The 24,285-nt window shown below is 37.7% G+C and overlaps 1 protein-coding gene across 4 annotated transcripts in view; it reads left to right on the top strand.

Moving 5' to 3' along the window:
* MELK (maternal embryonic leucine zipper kinase) overlaps window positions 1-24,285 on the top strand; it is a 96,599-nt gene that overhangs the window by 42,804 nt on the left and 29,510 nt on the right. For all 4 annotated transcript variants that reach the window (XM_055302744.1, XM_055302743.1, XM_055302746.1 and 1 more), the window contains 3 exons: window positions 9,223-9,291; window positions 11,164-11,262; window positions 21,987-22,073. In XM_055302744.1, coding sequence (XP_055158719.1) covers window positions 9,223-9,291; window positions 11,164-11,262; window positions 21,987-22,073 — 255 coding nt within the window. The remainder of the gene's footprint in view (window positions 1-9,222; window positions 9,292-11,163; window positions 11,263-21,986; window positions 22,074-24,285) is intronic.

Here is a 24,285-nt window from a genome sequence, read left to right as displayed (position 1 = left end):
AGTGTTCTCTACCTTTATTTGTTTGTTTGTTTGAATCCTTTGGGGGAGGTATTATGATATTTTTGGTAAATCAGATATTTATGCAGTGGAATGAATATGGTAGAAAATATCTAATTCTTGTTCAGTAGAGATTTAACCTTCCTAATTAATATTATTTACTAATACTGTATATTCTTTGTTTCTCCTACTCTGAATTTCATTTTTTAGTTTTTCATGTATCTGCAAGTTGAAAATTGATTCAAATTAGGACTTTTATGCATTATTGTGGAATTTAATTTCACACATTATAGATTTTGAAATTTATTGTAATCTTGGCTCAGAACTATTGTTCCGAGGCGCAGTGTAATACAGTCTGCTGGTTGAATCTAATTAAGGTGTCGTATCACTTGCATGCAGTATGTATCTTTGCCTAGAATGTTCTAAAATTCCTCACTTGGGAATAACACTTCTTCAGTTCTTCTTGGTCTGATTGAAAAACCCAGCAATATTTGACACACTGTATGTAACTCTTGTTTAAGAGGCAGACTGTGTTTATCTTTTGCATTTGTTGACTATTTTAACCAAAATGCTCAACCGCAGTTTCTAGCATGATTACCAACAGATTGGGTATTAATCTTATTAATGTCACCTATACTCATTTACTATCACTGCATTCAAAGACAAGCATGACTGTACTCCAGTGCTGGGTACACAAATATTAGGGAAATATAAATAATTTAGTAAATGAAAGTTGAATAGCTTGCAAGTAAAATTGCTTTCTAACAAGTATAATTTATAATTTTAAAGAAAATGGGCATATTATCTTTTTATGAGATTTTTTTTTTACATTTAGTTGACTATATACTGTAATTATGTGTTGGAGAGATCGCCTGCCTTTCTTAGAACCATGTGAAAAATGAACAATTTCAAGCTCTCTAGAATTCCCAGGATTATCTTGCTTGCCCACAGGGTTTTTCCCTCCCCCCCCCCCGCTTGGTTTCTCTCTCTATTACCCAATTCTTGCTCTCATTTGCAAGGTAATCGTCCCTTAAATAAACAGGAATTCTCTAAACACTGAACAGAAACCAGGGTTAAGTTGCCCAGCCCTGGTTGACAGAGGACCTTTTATGAAGATACTCTTCCCCAACAGAATTGCTCATCTCAAGGTCTTTTTCATTTGATCTTCAGTATACTTCTAGTATTTAAATAAGGTGTCTTTCTCCTTATTTACCTCTAGGCTTCCTTAGACTTTCCAGTACAGTACAATAGAAAAAGTACAGTATGTCTCTTGTAGTCCTATCCCCACACCATTTTTGCTCTATAACAGTGTTTTTTTAACTTTGGCACTATTGACATTTTATACTAGATAATTCTTTGTTATGGGGGCTGTCCTATGCATTGTAGGGTGTTGTAGCAGCATCCCTGGCCTTGAGCTGCTAGATGCTACTAGCAGCTCCCAAATCATGATAATAAAACATGTCTCCAGTTGCTAAGAGAGTTGATCTTAGAAGTTATCATCACAAGAAAAACACTAAATGAACAAAACTTGTAAATATGTGCAGTGATGGATATGAATTAAACTTTTTGTGATAATAATTTCATAATATACATTATGAAATAATATATAATAAATACTATTTAAATAATTAAATTATTAAATAAATAATAGATATATAATATTTAATATACATATATTAAATCATTATGTTGCATACATAAAAAGGTCTCCAGACATTGCTGTATGTCATCTGGGGAACAAAATCACCCCAGCTGAGAACGAGTGCCTTGTAATATTAAACAAGTGTTTGATTTCCCTGTGAGACTTAGTTTCCTCGTTTGTGTAATGTGGTTAATAATCCTTGCTTACTATACATCCACGAAAACAAAAGAAACAAAAGCAAAAATGAACTATTGGGACTTCATCAAGATAAGAAGCTTTTGCACAGCAAAGGATACAGTCAACAAAACTCAAAGACAACCTACAGAATGGGAGAAGATATTTGCAAATAACATATCAGATAAAGGGCTAGTTTCCAAAATCTATAAAGAACTTATTAAACTCAACACCAAAGAAACAAACAATCCAATCATGAAATGGGCAAAAGACATGAAGAGAAATCTCACAGAGGAAGACATAGACATGGCCAACATGCACATGAGAAAATGCTCTGCATCACTTGCCATCAGGGAAATACAAATCAAAACCACAATGAGATACCACCTCACACCAGTGAGAATGGGGAAAATTAATAAGGCAGGAAACAACAAATGTTGGAGAGGATGCAGAGAAAAGGGAACCCTCTTACACTGTTGGTGGGAATGTGAACTGGTGCAGCCACTCTGGAAAACTGTGTGGAGGTTCCTCAAAGAATTAAAAATAGACCTGCCCTACGACCCAGCAATTGCACTGTTAGGGATTTACCCCGAAGATTCAGATGCAATGAAACGCCGGGGCACCTGCACCCCGATGTTTCTAGCAGCCATGTCCACAATAGCCAAACTGTGGAAGGAGCCTCGGTGCCCATCGAAAGATGAATGGATAAAGAAGATGTGGTTTATGTATACAATGGAATATTACTCAGCCATTAGAAACGACAAATACCCACCATTTTCTTCAACGTGGATGGAACTGGAGGGTATTATGCTGAGTGAAGTAAGTCAATCGGAGAAGGACAAACAGTGTATGTTCTCACTCATTTGGGGAATATGAATAATAGTGAAGGGGAATATAAGGGAAGGGAGAAGAAATGTGTGGGAGATATCAGAAAGGGACACAGAACATAAAGACTTCTAACTCTGGGAAATGAACTAGGGGTGGTGGAAGGGGAGGAGGGCGGGGGGTGGGGGTGAATGGGTGACGGGCACGGAGGGGGACACTTGACGGGATGAGCACTGGGTGTTATTCTGTATGTTGGTAAATTGAACACCAATAAAAATTAATTTATAAAAAAAAATAATCCTTGCTTACTGCACAGGATAAAATATATGTACAAGTATTTTGTGTATTTTATTTTATTTATTTTTATTTTTAAAAGAGTTTATTTATTCATGATAGACACACAGAGAGAGAGATAGAGGCAGAGATACAGGCAGAGGGAGAAGCAGGCTCCATGCCTGGAGCCCGACGTGGGACTCGATCCCGGGGCTCCAGGATCGTGCCCTGGGCCAAAGGCAGGCGCTAAGCCGCTGAGCCACCCAGGGATCCCCCTGTTTTGTGTATTTTAAAGTATTATGTACAAACAAGAGGTTGGGTTAAGCCTGGTAGCAGAACTCAGCTCTAAATTCTATTTCTGTCAGTATCTCGGGGCAGAGAATGAAGCTTAGAATGTTGAGTCTTGGTGATGGGGTCACAGGCCTCATGACTTACTGTAAGTCGTACTCTACAGGGCTCTTCTGTCTAAACAGGGAAAGTGGGTAGGTAACTTCAGGATGAAGTGGGAGCAGGGCTTAACTAGATGATGTGTTCCTTACCAGGCAGTCCTGAAGCAGCTGCAATGGGGCATAGCTCCACTGGGAAGACATGTGGCATTCCTCAGAATGACTCTAGCCTTTTTTCAATACTAAATATGTAGCACTCTGGCATGTATGGTTTTGGCTAACGTACCCATCTCTGGTCTGTTACTATTTTGGGCATCCCTATTTCCCTCTTGTTTATTGTAAACTCAACAAACATTTATTGTCTCCTATGTGCAAGACATTGTGTTGAGTGCTTTCATGTATTCTCTTTTATTCCTTTTGGAATCCTATAGGTGGAATTACTTGTTTTACATTTTAGTAACAATAGTAGTAGTAGTAATAGCATTGATAGTAGAGGCAGCAGTAGTCAAAACGAACATTTATGGAGTTCTTATGGAGTGTGCCTAGCACTGTGCTCAGTGCTTGTATTAATGTATTAATACATTGCTACATTAATGTATCATGTAGCTTGAATTCTGTATTAATTCACTGAATCCTAGCAACATTTTTTGAGTAGGTACTATTATTTTGCTTCTTTGTGTAGATGAGGAAACTGAGGCTACTGTGATTTATTCACAGTAGCTCATTTACACGATTAGTAAATGGTAGATTCTGGATTTGAATCTAGGAAATCTGTCTCCAGAGAATACTCTCTTAGGAAACACATTCAGAGAGGTTAAATAACTTGTACAAGTTCAGAGAGCTACTAAGTAGTAGGCTCGGATAATGTAGGCACACCTAATGTTGATTCTCGTCTGTCACTGTTTCCAGTGTGGTGAACATCATACTTCTCATTGGCCTGTTCTTGCCTCTTTCTGGCTAGTATAGCTCAGGTGGTGCTTACAGCATAGTAGGGGATCCATTAGAATATATGTCATGAATTCAAGATGGGATGTTACAAGAGCTGATAAAAAGAGACAAAGAGAAGTTTGGAATCAGCCTAGTGGGGCTTTTCTTATTCAGTACTTTGTTCTGAATATTTCTTTTTACATCTAGTTTCTGTAGAATACTGCTTTTGTTAAGAGTGTTTTTGTGTTGAGTGGTACTTCTTTTTTTTTTTTTTTTAAAGATTTTGTTTATTCATGAGAGAGAGAGAGAGAGAGAGGCAGAGACACAGGCAGAGGGAGAAGCAGGCTCCATACAGGGAGCCCGACGTGGGACTCAATCAAGGGTCTCCGGGGTCACACGCTGAAGGCAGCGCTAAACCACTGAGCCACCCGGGCTGCCCTGAGTGGTACTTTCTGAATTTAAAGGCATAACATTTCTTTTATTTTGATAGCTCTGGTGATGGGTCTATTATCTGTGTTAGAGTAGACTAGAAGGGGCTAGAACCTAGAACCAGACTTATCCTTGGAGTGGGCAGGTGCTGGTGGGAGAGAGGTATGGGAGCAGTTAAACTCTTATGGATGGTGTATTAGTTAGCTAGGGTAGTTGTAATAGAGTACTACAAGGCGGTGCCTTAAAACAACAAAAATTCATTCTCTCAGTTCTAGAGGCTACAAGTCCAAATCAGGATATCAGTAGGGCCATGTTCTCTTTGAAGGCTCTAGGGGAGAACCCTTCTTTGCCTCTTTCTAGCTTCTGGTGTTTGCTGGCCGTGCTTGGAGAGCCTTGAATTGTAGATGCATCACTGCAGCCTCTGCCTCTGTCTTCACATGGCATTTTCCCCTATATGTTTGTATTTCTGTGTCCAAATTTTGCTCCTTTTATAAGGACACTGGTCATATTGAATTTAGGACCCACTCCTACCCAGTAGGACCTCATCTTAACTTGATTACATCTGCAAAAAACTCCATTTCCAAATAAGAATACATTCACACGTTCTGGGTGGACATGCATTTGGGGACTACACCCAGTGCAGATAGTTATCCAGAGAGTAAGCGGCAAAAGGCTCCACAGTTGGCCTGAGGGGAGACCCAACAGAGTACATGGGGGTTCTGACCAGTGAATGAAACATGACAGAGGACACTGTAGGAACAGATTGTGATTGGAGATTCAGGTAGGCCTTAACCATTTGATCAGTGTCAGCAGGTAGGAGAGTCCTAGGCAGGTCTCTACTTTCTCTAGGACTCTGGCAAGAGCAAGCCAAATTGTTTGAGAGAGCAGGCAAATGGGTCAGGTTGCTAAAAAAGAGAACAAGTTAAGACACTCAGGGTTTGAATCATGAGAGGCCTTGGTCGCAGGACTAAGGAAAAGCTTAGATATGAGGGTGGGGCTGACTAGATCAGGGCCAAACGGCAACTGTGACTTACTGCTCAGTCCTAGAGAGTTGGCTGAAGCATCTAAAAATGCCCTCTCCCTAGGGATAGGCCTGCAGGGAGTGAGGAGAAGTGAATTGAAGGCTTTATCACTATAATTCAGTTTCCAACACTGGCTAGTGTTAAGGTCCCCTGGCAAAGTGTAAATAAGAGTGGGCTCCCTGGATGATCTTGAGTGCTCTGGATAAAGGATATTGAAAAATTTAATAATATTAAATGTCATTTGTAAATGAAAGAAAGCTCATGCCCTTTCTGGGAAATACTTTGCAGGCCAGCTTTTCTGCTCTCATCAGAGAGGCTGAGTCAGAGATTGAGTTGTTTTGGCATTGACACCTTTTCTTTTTAAGTTTATTGCTTCATGACGCTTCTTTGGAACCTTGATTGTTTCTTTAACATAATCAGAATCCAATCTGCTATGTAGTTGTAGGACTCTAAGTGACCCATATATGTCTACTTCTCCCCTTGCCTTGGAACTGGGCTGATTTCTGTGAGGATTATGTCCTAGATGGTTTCTAAGAGCAGAGAATCCCAATGCTGGGGCTAATCAATGGCTTCTGCATCTACCTGCTTCCACCCTTCTAGCCTTATTTAATTGCTGTAGGTTTTATGGATGTGCATACATGTCCATGTGTGCTCTCCCTGGTCTCCCTGAACCTATATATATATCTAATTCAGGATCCTTATTCTGTACCTTTTGTCTTCAGTCGGTAGTTTTGGGGACCCTCTGGAATTTGCCAGCAGACTCTGTTCCTTAGTTCCCAAAGTTACCACAAACAATTCTGTTATGAATGTTATTATTTGTATATTTTTATATGCCAAGTTATTTGCTTAGGCTAAATTACTAGAAATGAAATTGCTGGATCAAGGATATGCGATTTAGAATGTTTTTTATGTGTAGTTCTAAATTATTCTCCAGGAAAGCTTATATTCTCTAGTTATATATATATAAGCTTTCTTGTCCCTGAACTCTTTTTTTTTTAAGATTTTATTTATTCATTCATTCGAGACACACAGAGAGAGAGAGAGGCAGAGACACAGGCAGAGGGAGAAGCAGGCTTCACGCAGGAAGCCCGACATGGGACTCGATCCCGGGTCTCCAGGATCACGACCTGGACTGAAGGCAGCGCTAAACTGCTGAGCCACCCGGGCTGCCCGTTGTCCCTGAACTCTTATTAACACTGGATAATGTTCATCTTAAGTTCATCAATTTGATAGACAACAGATGGTATTGTATTTTTGTTTAAATTAATTACTTTTTTATTACTAGATTAGCTGGACATATTTTCATGTTTGTTGGCTGTTTAAAAGTTCTTGTTTTGGAAATTATCCATGAATATTCTTTGCTCATTTTCTTTTGGAGTGTTTGCTTTTCATCCCATTCCTTTATTTATTAAACAAGTATTAATTGAATACTTTCATATGCTAGGGCCAGACACTGTTCTTTGGGAATAGTACTGACAAAATCCCTGTGATTAAGGAGCTTATATTCTGTTGTAGTGAGGCAGAAAATAAACCAGTAAATATGTAATATGATGAATGGGGATAAGGACTGAAGAAAAAGTAGGCATTAAAGGGAGGTAGAGAATGATTGTGGAGAATGCTGTGTTATAAAAGGGGTCGTGGAAGGCCTGACTGATATGACTAGTGTGTGAGTAGAGACCTGAAGATTGAGGCAAAAGTTCTGCTGATGTTTGGGGAAAGCACTATAAGGCAGAAGAAACAAACAGTGCAAAGGCCCTGAGGCTGGACTGTGTTTGACATGTGACTGTAGTTTGGTGAATGAGAAGGAGAATTAGGAGGTGAATCTGAGAGGTGACAAGGAGTTGGGCGAATATGGGGGATATAGAACATGCATGCAGGGCCTTGGAACCAGAATAAGGTATTTGGATTTTATTGAGTGATCTGGGGAAGCATTGGAGAGTTTTGAGTGGTAAAGTGGCATGACATGACCCGATATTTTAAGAGAACATTGATGGTGGTCAGTGGAGACTAGACTGGTGGGTGGGAGGGGCAATAGTGGAATTTGGAACATCAGTTAGGAGCATCTTGCAGTATGCTAGATGGGAGTTGCTAGTGGCATGGTGGAAGTAGTGACAAGTGGATCAGATGTGAACTGTGAGAAAAAGGAATTAAAGATGACTGTTTTTTGGCCATTTGCAGAGATGGGGGAAAATGTGGGTAGAACAGGTTGGCTGGTGGTGAAATTTTAGTAATTTGTAAGAGCTTTTTATGTGATGAAGTTTATTAATATTTAGTCATTTAGGTGAAAAAAATTTTCTTTCCTCAATTTGCTTTTAGTTAACTTTCTTTTTTTTCTTAAAAAAAAAACATGATTTCTTTTTTTTTTCTTTTTAAAGACTATATTTATTTATTCATGATAGACACAGAGAGAGAGGCAGAGACACAGGCAGAGGAAGAAGCAGGCTCCATGCAGGGAGTTCGATGTGGAACTCTGTCCTAGGACTCTGGGATCACGCCCAGAACCAAAGGCAGACGCTCAACCATTGAGTCACCCAGGCATCCCTTTAGTTAACTTTTTTTTGTTTTTGTTTTTGTTTTTTTTTAGTTAACTTTCTTAGTGCTGTTTTATTATACAGAAATGTCAACTGTTAGTCTTTATAGTTTTTGGCTTTCCTGTCATGTTTAGAAAGATTCGAAAAATAATCACCGATTTTTTACTTAAGTACTCTATGGCTTTGTATTTGCATTCCCTCTTTAATCCGGATGAAATTAATTGGGTGTAAACTCTGAATTAAAGCTCAATCTTAATTTTTTCAAATAATTTACCTTTTATCCTGGCATCATTAAACAATTTGTTCATTGCTGAGAGAAATGATTATATTATTTCCTCTGAATTGGGAAAGAAGTGAGTGGCAGGTTGTGTAAAGAGATGTTCTATAACATATTAGTGTTTAGCAAGCCCCTGGTCTTGTGTTTGGTTGATGACACGGTAACTCCAATTTCTAAGTATCCTAGATTGTAAACGTTTGTCTCCTGAGCCTCTTCCAGTCCCGAAACATGCACTTAGAAAATAGCTTTCATCAGTTTCCCTCAATGATTGTGAATTATGTCCTGTGGATGATATGTGACTTGTTTTTTACCTCAGCCTATGTCCTGCCACCAAATATGCTTTTCTCCTACTTCATTTTGTCAACTGATAATTGTTCTGAGATTATAAACTAAAATTTGCCTTAGCAGTAAGAAAATTGACAATGATGTGTGCTGGCTGTCCGTTAAATCACATTACAGATTCCAAAGCCCCCCACATTTATGTATTCCAGTTATATTCTTTGTGTTTTAGTCCTTCTCTGTTATGTGGCTACTGTAGAGGTGACAATATTTAATTTATTGGATTTTCTTCTTTAGTGCAAGAAATATGTTTCTAATGTTGTTAATGATATTTACTAAATCTTATAGGTGGGTTAAATTTTCAAGCTTGGAAGTAAACCTACAGCATTTTGTTATCATAGAAATTTATGTCAAGGCTGATTGAACCTAAATCTCTTAAATATTTCTTTGTTTTTTGTAGAGAGGGAAATATGAGGTTCCTAAGTGGCTCTCTTCTAGTAGCATTCTGCTTCTTCAACAAATGCTACAGGTAAACTTTGTTATTTATTTTTAAATAAGAGAAGTCTACTGCAATTGTTTGATCCAACTTTAACATGTCTGTGATACTGCTATTTTTGGAGGGCACTGCTGTTTTTCTGTTAGCTTAAAAAAATTTCATTCATTATGTCTACCGCTCTCCACTAGATGCTTTCTTTTTTTTTAAATTTTTTTTAAAAATTATTTATTTATGATAGTCATACAGAGAGAGAGAGAGAGAGGCAGAGACAAGGCAGAGACATAGGCAGAGGGAGAAGCAGGCTCCATGCACCGGGAGCCCGATGTGGGATTCGATCCCGGGTCTCCAGGATCGGGCCCTGGGCCAAAGGCAGGCGCCAAACCGCTGCGCCACCCAGGGATCACCTACTAGATGCTTTCTTACTTGTGTTGCAAATGCATTTTCTTTTAGACCTCTACCGTGTATCTTTGCTGATGTGGTTTTCCTTCCTTTTTCTTGAGCATTGTCTATTTTCTCTGACCTGCTCTTGCTTTACTGTCTTCCACTTTCTTGCTCCCACTCTTATACATTAAGTGTATAGTGTAATAGATAGGGAATATATGCTTGAATGAGCTGGTGTACAATCAGGTGGACCCCATGACCTAGTGCAATGGTTCTCAAACTTTAGCACATCTCAGGATTACCAGATGGCCTTGTTAAAACACAGATTGCTGGGTGCCACCTCGAGAGTATCTGATTCAATAGATCTGGAGCAGGACTAGGAATTTGCCTTTCTAACAAGCTTCTAGATGCTGTTGATGCTGCTTGTCATGGAACCACCCTTTGAGAACCACTGATTTATGGGAATGGCCTCTGAGGACTAAAGGTGGGAGTGCTAAAGTCTAGGTATCTGCCCTGCCAATCAATAGGCATGCCACCTAAATTAGTTCTAATCTGTCAAATGGGGATTCTGAGCCTGGCCTCACTGCTCTGTAGTGTTATGAGGATAAAATGAGTTAAATAGGAAACACTTTGAAAATATGAGTACCTTATTAGTGCAGTTTTTTTTCATTGTTATGTATTCAGAATATCTTGCAGTTTTTTTTTTTTTTTTTAAGATTTTATTTATTCATGAGAGACACACACAGAGAGAGAGAGAGGCAGAGACACAGGCAGAGCAAGAAGCAGGCTCCATGCAGGGAGCCTGATGTAGGACTGGATCCTGGGTCTCCAGGATCACACCCTGGGCTGAAGGCGGCGCTAAACCACTGAGCCACCCGAGCTGCCCTCTTCCAGTTTTTCTATCTATTAAGCCATCTTCGTTTTTATTCAAAATTTACCTCAGGCTCACCCACCTTGATTAAGTAGGGCCAGACCACCAAATCTCCATAATGAGATTGAAAACACCTCATCCTTTCTTCTAAACTCCAGAAAACTTAATCTTTGTTGATTAATTTTCCTTTCCTCACATTTGAAAATTACAAATAGAAAAGAAAGGTGTGCTTTTCAACTTGTTCTATGTGATTGTAAGCTCATCGGAGGTAGAGATTGCATATTCACTATGAATGCCCCGCATTGTGGCTGCTTGAATATTAAATTGGTGAATATTTCCTGTGAATAGGTTTTCCAGCAAAGACTATTACATCATACAATAGATTGACTGAACTTCATGAATAATGTCCATACCAATGAAGTTCATGTTTGTTAAACATTTATCTTCTAAGCGTGTGTTGGTTGCTATAGTTTTCTTGCCTCTATTACCTTTTTTAAAGAATTTATTCCAAGGCCACTTTAAGGTCTTTGGCAGCATTTTTGTGATGATAAAGTTTACATCTGTTCTGATGAATTTTGAGTTCTCAGGAGGAAAGGAGTTCTGTGTTCCCTGTTTGAAATGTTAATCTCTAGCTACTTTTCAATGGCCACTAGGTGGACCCAAAGAAACGGATTTCTATGAAAAATCTATTGAGCCATCCCTGGATCATGCACGATTACAACTGTCCTGTTGAGTGGCAGAGCAAGAATTCTGTAAGTAAAATGAAGTCTGGTAGAATTTTTCAAAAAAACTTTGTTTGATCTTTGTGTGGATTCAAGACCTACAGCAATATGGTTTAAATATAAAAGAAAATGTATTTTATAGACTTGTTTATCAGATTGGTGTTTGTGAGGTTTTTAACCTAATTATAAATTTGCCTGTTAATCTCTAGGACAGTAGCTCTTAATTTGGGCTGCACATGAGAATCATTGGGACCTTAAAAAAAATGCCTGTGCCTATCTCAGAAGAGTTAGTGGATATTTTTAAAAGCTTCCAAATATTTCTCACATGTAGTCAGGATTGTGAATCGTGTTCTGGAAATCACAGGCAAGTCACTTAACTTTACCAAATCTATTTATTTGTTTGTAAAAAGTAGATTAAACCACTTCTATCTACTTCCCAGAGTAGTATGAAGTTATAGCAGTTCTCAAAATTTTAAGTCTGAAGACTCCTTTACATTCTTTTTTTTTTATTATTTTAAAGATTTTATTTATTTATTCATGAGAGAGAGAGAGGCAGAGAGAGAAGCAGGCTCCATGCAGGGAGCCTGATGCGGGACTCGATCCTGGGACTCCAGGATCACACCCTGCCCTGAAGGCAGGTGCTAAACTGCTGAGCCACCCAGGGATCCCCGACTCCTTTACATTCTTAATATTTATTGATTGATTCATTTAAAAGTAATAATAGTAAACCTATTACATTTTATCTCATTAATATTTTTGGGAAAATAAATTTAAAAAATAAATTCAATAAGAGAAGTAGCATCTTTGCAAATTTCTTTAAAATCTAGCTTGACAGAAGATGCTAGGATCTCATCTACTTCTATATTGTTTTGATCTGTTGTTTTGATTGAAACATGGGAAGAAAAAACAGCCCCACACAGATATGTACTAGGAAAATGGGTAAACACTTTAAAAGCTTTTTCAGATAATTAGGGATATTCTGTGATAGTCCATTAAAACTTGGCAAATAATGGTTTCTTAAGGGTTAGTTGCTTGTAGAATCAATGAAGTTGTTGTATTCTATTACATTAAAATCCATTGATCTGCCCATTGAATCTCTTCCCCATGTAACATTATGCATTGGTCATTTGGAAAATATTGGTTCACTGAGTTATGCAGATCTTCCAGATATTAACGCCTTTCATTATACAATAGAAAAAACCCCCTCACATTCCTTAAAGTCATATTGATCTCATCAGAAAAGTATTTAAGAATTGGAAAGCTGTTAAACTAATGGTGGCAGGTATAAATTTTCCAAAATCCTAATTTTTTTTAAAAGATTTATTTCTTTTAGAGGGGGGAGGGGCAGAGAGAGAGAGAGAGAACGTCTTAAGCAGACTCCACACTGAGCACAGAATCCAACATGGTCAATCTCACAACTCTTGAGAGCATGAGCTGAGCGGAAACCAAGAGTTGGATACTAACTGACTGTACCACCCAGGCATACCCCAAAATCCTAATTTTTGCTCAAAAGCCCAAATCATGTCATTAGCAAAAAATACTATCTGTTGTTTATTTTCCTTTAAGTGATAAGTCCATTTTGTTCATTTTTGAGAAAATGCCCAATACCCAAGTGTAAATAATTATAACTTGTCTTTCAAGTAAAAATGGTGTTCTATGAAGAAAACAGGTAATTCAATTCCTAACTTGTCACACAAGTGCTTTTCCTCCAAACGGCCATCATATTTTCGCATGCAGAAGTGCTTTATGCATACTTCTCATTTTGTCACACAGAACATAAAAAACATGTACTGAGTGGCCAAGAGTTAATAAAATTAATACTTTTTACTACTTCATCAATGATATTCCTAATTGAAACTGGCTTAAAAAATGTTTTTTAAACTATAAGTGCATGACAGAGATATAGTTTGGTGTCACTGCATTGATTTGTACTAAGGCACCAGCAGTGTTACTACTCAATCAGTACTTTTGCATCATCACTATAAATGTTAATATTGTGAAAAATGAAAAACAGTATTATTATAAAAATATTTTTGACCTTGGAGATCCTCAGGGCTCTGTGGGCTACCAACTGAGAACTGGTCTAATATATTTATGTGAAAGAACTTTAACACAGAGTCCCATGTGAGTTTAAACAGTTATTTAAATAAATATTCTTCCATTAATATTTAAATCTTTTTTTCCTTACCAAATGGCAAAATGTAAATATTACTAAGGGATATGTATGCTTTGATATTGGTTAACTATTATTGTATAAAATGAAATCTCAAAATTTAGTGTCTTCAAACAATAATATAACTCATAATTCTGTGGACCAGCAGTTTGGGCTGGCTTACCTGGGCAGTTCTTGTGCAGGTCTTACCTGGAGTCGCTCATGTAACTATAGTCATCTGGTGACTTGATTATAGCTGGATGGTCTATACCTCACTCAAAAGAGCAGCTATTTGTACTGGCTGTTTGTTGGGCCACACTGTGTGCAGCTGGCTAGTCTGGGCTTCTTGGAATGCTGCCTGGATTCCAAAAGAGGCAAGAAAGTGGGCAAACAATCTTTACTTTTTCAAGCTCTGCTTGCATCATGTTTGCTAATATCCCATTCATCAAAGCAAGCCACATGAAAGGTGTGTCCTTCTAAATCAATACAATTTTTATCCCTAATATATGGATAAGGGAATCAAGAAATGAAAAACAATGATTTAAAAAATTAGTTTTGAAGACTGGCATTGCTTTACATCTTTGCAGATTACTTTTGAATCTGGCTGAATAGAAGACATTCAGATATTTACCTTCTTTTGCATTCAGTCTGTTTTGATATGTTGTTTTTTCTGAAGCATGTGAAAAAAATGTAGCCTCACATAGATATGTGGTTAGAAAAGTAATTTAATACTTTAGTATATGTGCTGCTGAAGCAAGCACTAATTTAGTACTTTAAAGGAGAAGTATTTTAATGGCCTTTTCAGATAATTGGGCACATTGTCTGATAATCCACTAAAATTTCTGCAGTGGAGTCGGGTATGTGCATAGGTCAACAGAATAGCTCGGTGATTTTTCAGACATGCCACAATGTGGACTTGGTATAACCATCAGGTATTTGCTTTCTGGGATAATCACACTAATAAATAGAAATACTCTTCCCAATGGCCAACTGGTCTTGGAAAAACAGGGTGTTCTTGTTTTTAGCTCCTTCTCAGTAGTCTGACCACTGTTATGAAATACCTTCTCAGGACACCTGGGTGGCTCAGTGATTGAGCGTTTGCCTTCAGCTCAGGACATTATCCTAGACTGGGATCATGCCCTGAGCTGAAAGCAGATGCCCAACTGGTGAGCCACTCAGATGTTTCAACCCCCATTTTAAAAATAAATAAATAAATTCATTCATTCATTCATTCAATCCCCCCATTTAAAAAAAGATTTTATTTTTAAGTAATATCCACACACAACATGGGGCTTGAACTCACAATCCCAAGATCAAAAGTTGCATGCTCCATTGACTGAGCCAGGTAGGCACCCCTCTTTGAATTAATATTTTTGTATTCTTTGGCTAAATATCTAGTATTATGATTGCTGGAGCATAGAGTAGTTCTGTTTTAATCCCGGGGTTCTGGGATCGAGTCCCACATTGGGCTCCCTGCATGGAGCCTGCTTCTCCCTCTGCCTATGTGTCTGCCTCTCTCTCTGTGTCTCTCATGAATTAATAAATAAAATCTTAAAAAAAAAAAAGAAATCCCTTCTCATTCTCTTGTGACTGTCATCTCCTAAAATTTCTCTTCTTCATATTCCCTTTGGTCTTCCATGACATCTTTAGTATCTATTGAGCAAATGCAGTTAGAGCAGCAACTTAATTCTTTTTTTTTTTTTTTAAAGTTTTTGTTTAAATTCTAGTTAACATATAGTGTAATATTCGGGTACATAATATAGTGATTCTTTTTTAAAAATTTTATTTATTTATTCATGAGAGACACACAGAGAGAGAGAGAGAGAGAGAGAGAGAGAGGCAGAGACACAGGCAGAGGGAGAAGCAGGCTGCATGCAGGGAGCCCAACGTGGGACTCGATCCGGGGACTGCAGGATCACACCACGGGCCGAAGGCGGCGCTAAACCGCTGAGCCACCTGGGCATCCCTAATATAGTGATTCAATACTACTATTCATTACCTGGTGCTCATCAAAACACATGCACTCCTTAATCCCCATCACCTACTTCCCCCTTCCCCCGCAACCTCCCTTCTTCTAGCCATCAGTTTGTTCTCCAAGAGTGTGTTTCTTGGTTTGCCTCTCCTCCTCTCTTTTTTCCCTTTGCTTGTTTTGTTGTTTCTTAAATTCCACATATGAGTGAAATCATATGGTATTTGTCTTTCTCTGACTTATTTTACTTAGGATAATGCTCTCTAATTCTATCCATGTTGTTGCAAATGACAATATTTCATTCTTTTTTAATGGCTGAATAATATTCCATTGTATAGATACACACCACATCTTCTCTATCCATTCACTGATGGATATTTGAGTTGTTTCTATAATTTGACTGTTGTAGATAGTGCTGCTATAAACATCGGGGTGCATATATCCCCCCATTTTATTTTACTTTATTTTTTAAAAAGATTTTATTTATTCATGAGAGAGAGGCAGAGACACAGGCAGAGGGAGAAGCATGCCCCCTGCAAGGAGCCCGATGTGGGACTTGATCCTGGATCTGGGATCACGCCCTGAGCTGAAAGCAGATGCCCAACTGGTGAGCCACTCAGGTGTTTCAATCCCCGCATTTAAAAAAAATATTTATTTATTTATTTATTTATTTATTTATTTATTTATTTATTCATTCATTCATTCATTCAATTCCCCCCATTTAAAAAAAGATTTTATTTTTAAGTAATCTCCACATACCACATGGGGCTTGAACTCACAACCCAAGATCAAAAGTTGCATGCTCCATTGACTGAGCCAGGTAGGCACCCCTCTTTGAATTAGTATTTTTGTATTCTTTGGCTCAATATCTAGTATTATGATTGCTGGAGCATAGAGTAGTTCTGTTTTTAACCTTTTTAAGAAAAGATTTATTAATCTGAGAGAGCATGTGAACAGGGGGAGGGGGAGAGGGAAAGAATCTCGGGGAGACTCCTCACTGAGTGTGTAGCCTGGTGCAGGGCTGGATCTCAGGACCCTGAGATCATGACCTGAGCCGAAAGCAAGCATTGGACACTTAACCAACTGAGCTACCCAGGTGCCCCTACCCCCTTTTCCAACTTTTTGGGGAACCTCCTTAATATTTTCCAGAGTGGCTATATTTGCATTCCTACCAACAGTGCAAGAGCATTCATTCGCCTTTCTCTACATTCTCACCAATACCTGTTGTTTCTTATGTTGCTGATTTTAGCCATTCTGAAAGTTGTGAAGTGATAGGTCATTGTTGTAGTTTTGATTTGCATTTCCCTGATATGAGGATGTTGAGCATCTTTTCATGTGTCTGTTGGCCATCTGTATATCTTCTTTGAAAGATGTCTATTCATGTCTTCTGTCCATTTTTAACTGGATTGTTCATCTTTTGGGTGTTGAGTAGTATAAGTTTTTTATATATTTTGGATAACTATCAGATATATCATTTGCAAATATCTTCTCCTATTCCAGAGTTTGCCTTTTAGTTTTGTTGTTTCGTTTACTGTGCAGAAGCTTTTTATTTTGATGTAATCCCAGTGGTTTATTTTTTATTTTGTTTCCCTTACCTTAGGAGACATATCTAGAAAGAAGTTCTATGGCTAATGTCAAAGAAGTTACTGCTTATGTTCTCTTCTAGGATTTTTATGGTTTCTCACATTTATGTCTTTAATCCATTTTTTAATTTATTTTGTTTTTGGTACAATTGTAAATGGGATTGATTCTTTAATTTATCCATTTCTTCTAGGTTGTCCAATTTGTTGACATAGAGTTTTTCATAATATTCTCTTATAATTGTATTTTTGTGTTGTTGGTTATTTCTCGGTTCTCATTTGTGATTTTATTCATTTGATTTATTTGGGTCCTGTCTCTTTTCTTTTTGACAATTCTGGCAAGAGGTTTGTCAATTTTATTAATTTTTTTTCAAAGAACCAGCTCCTTATTTCTATTGTTTTTTTAGTTTCTATATTTATTTCTGCTCTAATCTTTATTATTTCCTTCCTTCTATGGCTTTAGGCTTCATTCATTATTCTTTTTCTAGCTCCTTTAGCTGTAAGGTTAGGTGGTTGAACAACAACTTCATTCTAGCAAATATCAGTATTGAGAGTCTAAGAACAGCAGTGTGCAGATATGTGATGAGTGTAATAGCAGGACCAAGGAAGCTAGGATGTGTCCCTTGTGAGGCAGAGGGAGTGGGTGGTACAAATGCCTGTGTTCAGCCATTGGGGGTCATCATTTCTCCATGTGTGGGAGGGCTTTGCAGGTCTTCCCAGCCATGATCCTAATAGGATAGAATACACTACTGCTTGCAATAGAACAGATATCAAAATGAAGAAAGTCTCTGATTTCATTAATATAAAAATTATTTTAAATTTAGGTGCAGTATGAAGTAAAATATATAGTTTTGAATGTTCAAAAAAGTGTCGTTTTCCTTATATTTTAGTATAATAATTGCTAATATTTACTGAATAGTTAATATAATTAAATAGTATGCTATTATAGTATAATATACTCCAGTATAATATAGAGCTCTTAGGATATATATAGTATACTAATATGTAGTATAATATACTATACTAATATATCCTATATTATACTAGAATATACTAGTATATTATATTCTAGTATAATATAGAGCTCTTAGGATATTCCCTTTAAGAGTCAGGTGCTATTCCATGGGCTTTGTGTTTTAACTCTTCTCTTCTAATCCTCATACCAGCCCTCTGAGGTAGATGCTATTATTGTCTCCATTTTGCAGATGAAGCCACTAAGACAGAGAATCATAAAGTAACTTCCCCAAGATCAAACAACTAGTAAGTGTAGAACCAGGATTTGAACCTAGATGGGCTCCAGAATGTGATGGATCTAATGGGTCAAATAATTCAAATTTAGGGCCTGCATCCTGTGAGCTGTGGCCTTTGTGATGAGGATTGCTTGTCTGGTCACTGTTAAAATAGCCACTGGAGCAGAATTGTGGAGAGGTGGCATTGTGGTGTGATAGAACAACTCTGGGCTAGGAATGAAACATGCCAGTTTTCTGCATCTTCATTTTCTCACCTCCAAAATGGGTATTCTAATGTCAGCCTCTTATGTATGTTTGGGTTATGTTTTGCCATTTATAGAGTGCCTTCATGTGTTGTGTCATTCATCTGTCTTGCCTGCCTTGTAGCACTACTTCAGGGATCAAATGAGTAGTATACAGCAGAACTATTAGCAATTATTGTTGCTTTTCAAAGTATTTGCTTTTCTCCTCTCAGTATTATGTTTCTTCAAGAGTGTATTATAAAAAATAATTCAGATTTACTTGGATATTTAATGTATAGGTGCTATTCTATAACTCTATGCATGATCTCCTTCTGTCATTTTCACACATAGCTCTAGTACCCAAGTATTGTATCAAACAGAAGTTATATTCAGTTCTATTTTCTGCCCTACTGAACAGGAAATATAGTAGGCACGGATAATCCAAAATAATTGGCTGGCTTTTGATACTCATTTTTGTACTTAATTTAACTTGAGTATGTGTGGCTGAGAATTCAGAGTACAGATACAGATATTCCTTAACTTACGGGGTTGTGTCCCAATAAACCCATCGTAAGTTGAAAGTATCGTAAGTTGAAAATGCATTTTATACCTCTAACCTGCTGAACAGTATGGCTTAGCCTAACCTACCTTAAACATGGTCAAAACACTTACATTAGCTCACAGTTGGGCAGAGTCATTTAACACAAAGTCTATTTTATAATAAAATGTTAAATATCTCATGTAATTTATTAATTACTGTACAGAAAGTGAAAAACAATTGGGTACAGATTGATTATAAATGTGTTGGCTCTTTATCCTCATGATCTCGTAGCTGACTGGGAGCTGCAGCTTGCTGCCCTGCCCAGGATCACAAAAGAGTATCATACTGTATATCCTTAGCCTGGGAAAAGATTAAAAATTCAAAATTTGAAGTATGATTTTTACTGAATGTATATCGCTTTTGCACCAGGATAAGGTTGAAAAATTGTAAGTTGAACTATTATAAGTCTGGGACCATCTATACTTAAAAGTATTGCGTTTCTTTGGAAAACCCAGCTTGAGATAAATCATATTTTTCAAACTTTGGAGTCTTGTCCACCCCTCTTTATCCTTTCTAGTTTAGGAGTCCTGAAAAGAAGCTAGCACCTTCTTTCTACCCTCTCCTCCTTTCCCACGCACACCTTGTGGTAAAGGTACAAAGCAGAAGGCCAGGGAGAGAGAGAAAGGGATTTTTTTGTTTGTTTGTTTTAGGGGAGAGTAACTTTTTTTTTTTTTTAAAGAGAAAACTCTCAAGAGAGCAGGTCAGGGGGAAGGACAAAGGGAGAGGGAGAGGGAGAATCTTAAGTAGGCTCTGTAAGCACGGAGCCTGACAGGGGACTCAATCTCTTGACCTTGAGATCATGATCTGAACTGAAATCAAGAGTTGGATGCTTAACCAACTGAGCCACTTAAGCACACCTGTTTTTAGGAGAGTAACATTAAGATTACGGAAGGAACCCCAGAAATCTTCTTACTTGAGCAGTGGTCATATCAACTGATGTCAAAGAAGATGCCAACTGGTGTTAAAGTGTCTGGGCTTCTGAGGTTGAGACCTTTCTGAAGGGGGAATCTACAGTTGGGAAAACTGCTTACTTGAGCAGTGGTCACATCAACGGTGTCAAAGAAGATGCCAACTGGTGGTAAAGTGTCTGGGCTTCTGAGGTTGAGACCTTTCTGAAGGAGGAATCTACAGTTGGGGGAACTGCTAAGGTCAAAGCAACACAGTGAAAACTTATCTTAACGTTTTGGACTCTTATAGTGCCATTAGTATAAGCCTCTGTGGGCTCCATATTCTCTGTAACCCATGAGGTTGTGTTTATACTGGCCAGTCATGCAGGTTGTTATGTCTAGTTTTCCTCTATTTTAATGATGGCAGTGTGACTTTCTCTTGAATCCATTATTACAAGTGTGGTTTCCAGAACAAGGGAAGGTTCATGATATTGCTCTACTTTTGTGTTAGGCAGACCTCTCCTGGCATATTATGTTTGGTTCTGAACGCTTTATGCTGAGGGTTGGTGACAACCTCGAGTGTGTGAACTAAAGAAAGGGCCAGAATGGTAAGGGGCGGTAATCATTGGAATGGTGGTTAAAGAAACTGGAAAAGAGAAAACTTGGCAAGGACACGTTGGTTGTAATAGGAATATTCAAGTTTTTGAAAAGCTCTTCATCAAAGAGGAAGTAAAACAACTGTTACTAATAATTTTTTGAGGGTCTATTCTATTTAGATGTTGTACAAGCCTATCAACATAACATGGATTGCAAGGTGGGTTCTATTTTTATTTTACAGATGATGGAACTAAGGCTCCGAGAAGTATCTATGTAAGGTCATACAGTTATTTAGTGACTTCACAATTCAAACCAAGGTCTTTCTAATTCCAAAGCCTGTTAGCTGTCAGATTGTACTGACTCCCTGAATGGAGATTGTAGGCAGACAGATTTTAGGAGACAGATTGGAGAAGAAGCCCTCCCAGCTGATCTGCTCCTGGTGAGGGGGACTTAGGGCAGAAGTGAAAGATTGCTTATTGGGGCTGTTGTGAAGAGGATTCATACATGGTAAAGATAACTTTTAAATTACATTCTGTATGAATCTCTTCCACTGTAATCTTCTGAACACTGATCTTCTGAACTCCTGTTCTGGGTTCAGTCTAAGCCCTTTGACCTTTTGGTTCTCAGTGATTTGTGCTCGGTTCTCAGAACTTATTTCTGATCCTTCATGAATGGATCAGGATACTTGGATAATTTCTTTCCTTAAGCAAAATAAAGTTAGTCTAGAGACTATTTTAGTTTTTAAAATTGTGCTTTGCTAGTACCCTCAGCATCATGAGGGCTCCTTGGATTGGTGCTAAACCCAAATGTAGCTTGAGGCACATTGCGCATTGTGCTACAAGTCTGAGCCATTCTTTTACCAGTCTCTTGTATAGCCACTGATGTTAGTGCCTAGATGACTGTTCCTTGATGAAAATGCCTACAGGTCTTACAGCAGGGAAGGAGGACATAGTGCCTTGGCTTATCACATAATTTTAACAATCATATGATGATGGAATGTAAAGGGCTAAGCAAAACTTCCTCTTCTTCTTCTTTTTTTAAAGATTTATTTATTTATTCATGAGACACACACACAGAGGAGAGAGAGAGAGAGAGAGAGAGAGAGAGAGAGAGAGAGAGAGGCAGAGAGAGAGGCACAGACACAGGCAGAAGGAGAAGCAGACTCCATGCAGGGAGCCTGAGGTGGGACTCAATCCCAGGTCTCCAGGATCACACCCTGGACTGAAGGTGGCGCTAAATCGCTGAGCCACCTGGGCTGCCCAAAACTTCCTCTTCTTGAACTGCTTATTTTCACCTGCTAATATCTTTAAAAATTATGAAGAATGTTTATTCTTACTTAAGAATTTGAGGAACTCAAAAAAAAAAGAATTTGATGAACTCTTGTTATTTTGACATATTGGTATTGATTTTACAAAGCAATTATGCTAATTTTAAGATTTGAAAGCAATAAATATTTTTGTAATTTTTTGTTAATAAAGTTTGTAATTTTTTTTGTAGATTATTCACCTCGATGAGGATTGCATAACAGAACTTTCTGTACATCACAGAAATAACAGGCAAACAATGGAGGATTTAATTTCACTGGTAAGAAATACAACATGAATTTGAGAATAGTATCTTTTGTTTTATTCTTTATTGATACAATAAATGTATTGATAAAGTACATTAAAAATAATATAGTGTTTTTCAAACCTGTGATTTTTTCATGGGTGTAAATATTATATTTATGTGTGATTTTCACTCTGTTCTTTACTCATATCTGCTAGATATCCTCTTAAAAATAACATTGATTACAGAATATTATAGTGGGAGAAAAATGAAGCAACAGAAGAAACTAGTCCATAGAGAATTGACGGAGTTCTTATTTTACTCCTTGAAATTCTCTAACATGGAACTATGATTTTGCTGTAGGAATAGGTAAACGCAAAGCACTTTTCGTCTTACCTAAAAGCAACCCCATAGCATCACATCACCCTTAAGCTATGAACCAAATACCATGAAATCATTATCATGATTTCTGTGTTAGATTGTTTTAGCTCTTTCAGATGCTTAATCTCGAGATTTTTTTCCTAGAGACAGAGGCACTCACAGCTGACTTTGAGTATAATCTAACCTGATAGGCAGAGATTGTGCCTAACTTTGCTCCTGGTTCAGTACTGTTCATCAACTATGATTTGTGTTTTTTCTCTTTTCTAATTGGCAAGGTAAAGGCCTTAAGAAAATATTTTTTTACTAAACAAAGCTTTGCTAAACCACAGTTCTTTTCAGTGAGGAGATATAAAGGATTTATTTTGAATGATGTAATAAAGGTTCAGGAATGTGTCTGGAAAACAGAATGATAATTTAGTTTTTCATGGATAATGCCTTTATTTTATTTTTTTAAAGATTTTATTTATTTATTTGCGAGAGAGGGAGAAGCAGACTCCCCACTGAGCAGGGAGTCCCACATGAATGGGGCGATCCTAGGACCTTAAGATCACCCTTACCTTTTACTTGAGTAAAAGGGAGAGGCATAATTAACTGAGCCACTGAGAAGCCCCAGATAATGCCTTTAAAGGAATAGCAAGAATTGGGAATTGCTGCAAGGTCTTTTATAATGAAAGTCTGAAGTTTCCATTTAAGTAACTTTAAAAAAAATAAGACTTTTTTTTAGGATGAAAGACTAGAAATCTTATGTATTTGAAATGTAGTCTTCTATATTTCTGAATATGTATCTGAAATATAATCTTCAGATACTAAGATTTCTTTTAAAATTTTTATTTTAGGGCACCTGGGTGGTTCAGTTGATGTCTGCCTTTAGCTTAGGTTATGATCCCAGGGTCCTGTGATTGAGTCCCATGTTGGGTTCCCTGCTCAGTGGGGAGTCTGCTTCCCCTTCTGTGCTTCCCCCTGCTTGTGATCTCTCTCTTTCTCTCAAATAAATAAATAACAATCTTAAAATAATTAAAAAACTTGATTCTAGAAATTTTCAAACACCTACAAAAGTAGAATTGCTTAACAGAGATCTTCCATGCTGAGATCAGGTTTCAACAGTTAATGATGTTTTGCTGTTTTATCTGTATTCCAGCTCCCTCTCCCATCTGTCCTTTTAAACTACAATATTTCAAAGCTAGTCCTGACATCCTGTTTTTTGTTTTTTGTTTTTTTGTTTTTTTGAGAAAAAATTTGATGTGAGATCCACAGACTTAAAATCTGAATCTTAAAAGTAATATGCTTAGTGGGGCACCTGAGTGGCTTGGTTGGGTGTCTGGCTCTTGATCTCAGCTCAGGTCTTGATCTTGGGGTCATGAGTTCGAGCCCCACATTGGAATTTAAAGAACTATTGAAAAAAAGTTCTTAAATTGGTATCCTTTATGTGATCTTTACGTACAAATTACGAACTTAAGAGTGGAATGGAAATAGGAATTGTTTAATTCTGATACAGAAAAAGATTTTAGGTCAGCTGTGGTCTCTTACACTTTTTCTGGCACTTTGGGAGCTTTGCCTTTATTTTGGGGGCTAGTTAGGACAGAGAGTTGAGTTTAGTGTGATCCATACTGATACTGTTGATCTTTGTGCAGAGACAGAAACAATATTATTCTCAAATATTTGAGTCCTAGAACTCCTCTATATCATATACATGGGAATCCTTTGTTTTTAAGATCTTATTTATTTGAGAAAGAGAGAACGTGAATGGGAGTAGGGGCAGAGGAAGAGGGAGAATCAGATGCCCACTGAGCCCGGAGCCTGATACAGGGCTGGATCCCAGGACCTTGTAATCATGACCTGGGCCAAAGTTAGACACTTAACCGACTGA

This window comes from Nyctereutes procyonoides, unplaced genomic scaffold (genome assembly GCF_905146905.1).
Source record: "Nyctereutes procyonoides isolate TBG_1078 unplaced genomic scaffold, NYPRO_anot_genome, whole genome shotgun sequence".
In the NCBI taxonomy this organism is placed as follows: domain Eukaryota; kingdom Metazoa; phylum Chordata; class Mammalia; order Carnivora; family Canidae; genus Nyctereutes; species Nyctereutes procyonoides.
This window is presented reverse-complemented; position numbering and strand designations above follow the sequence as displayed.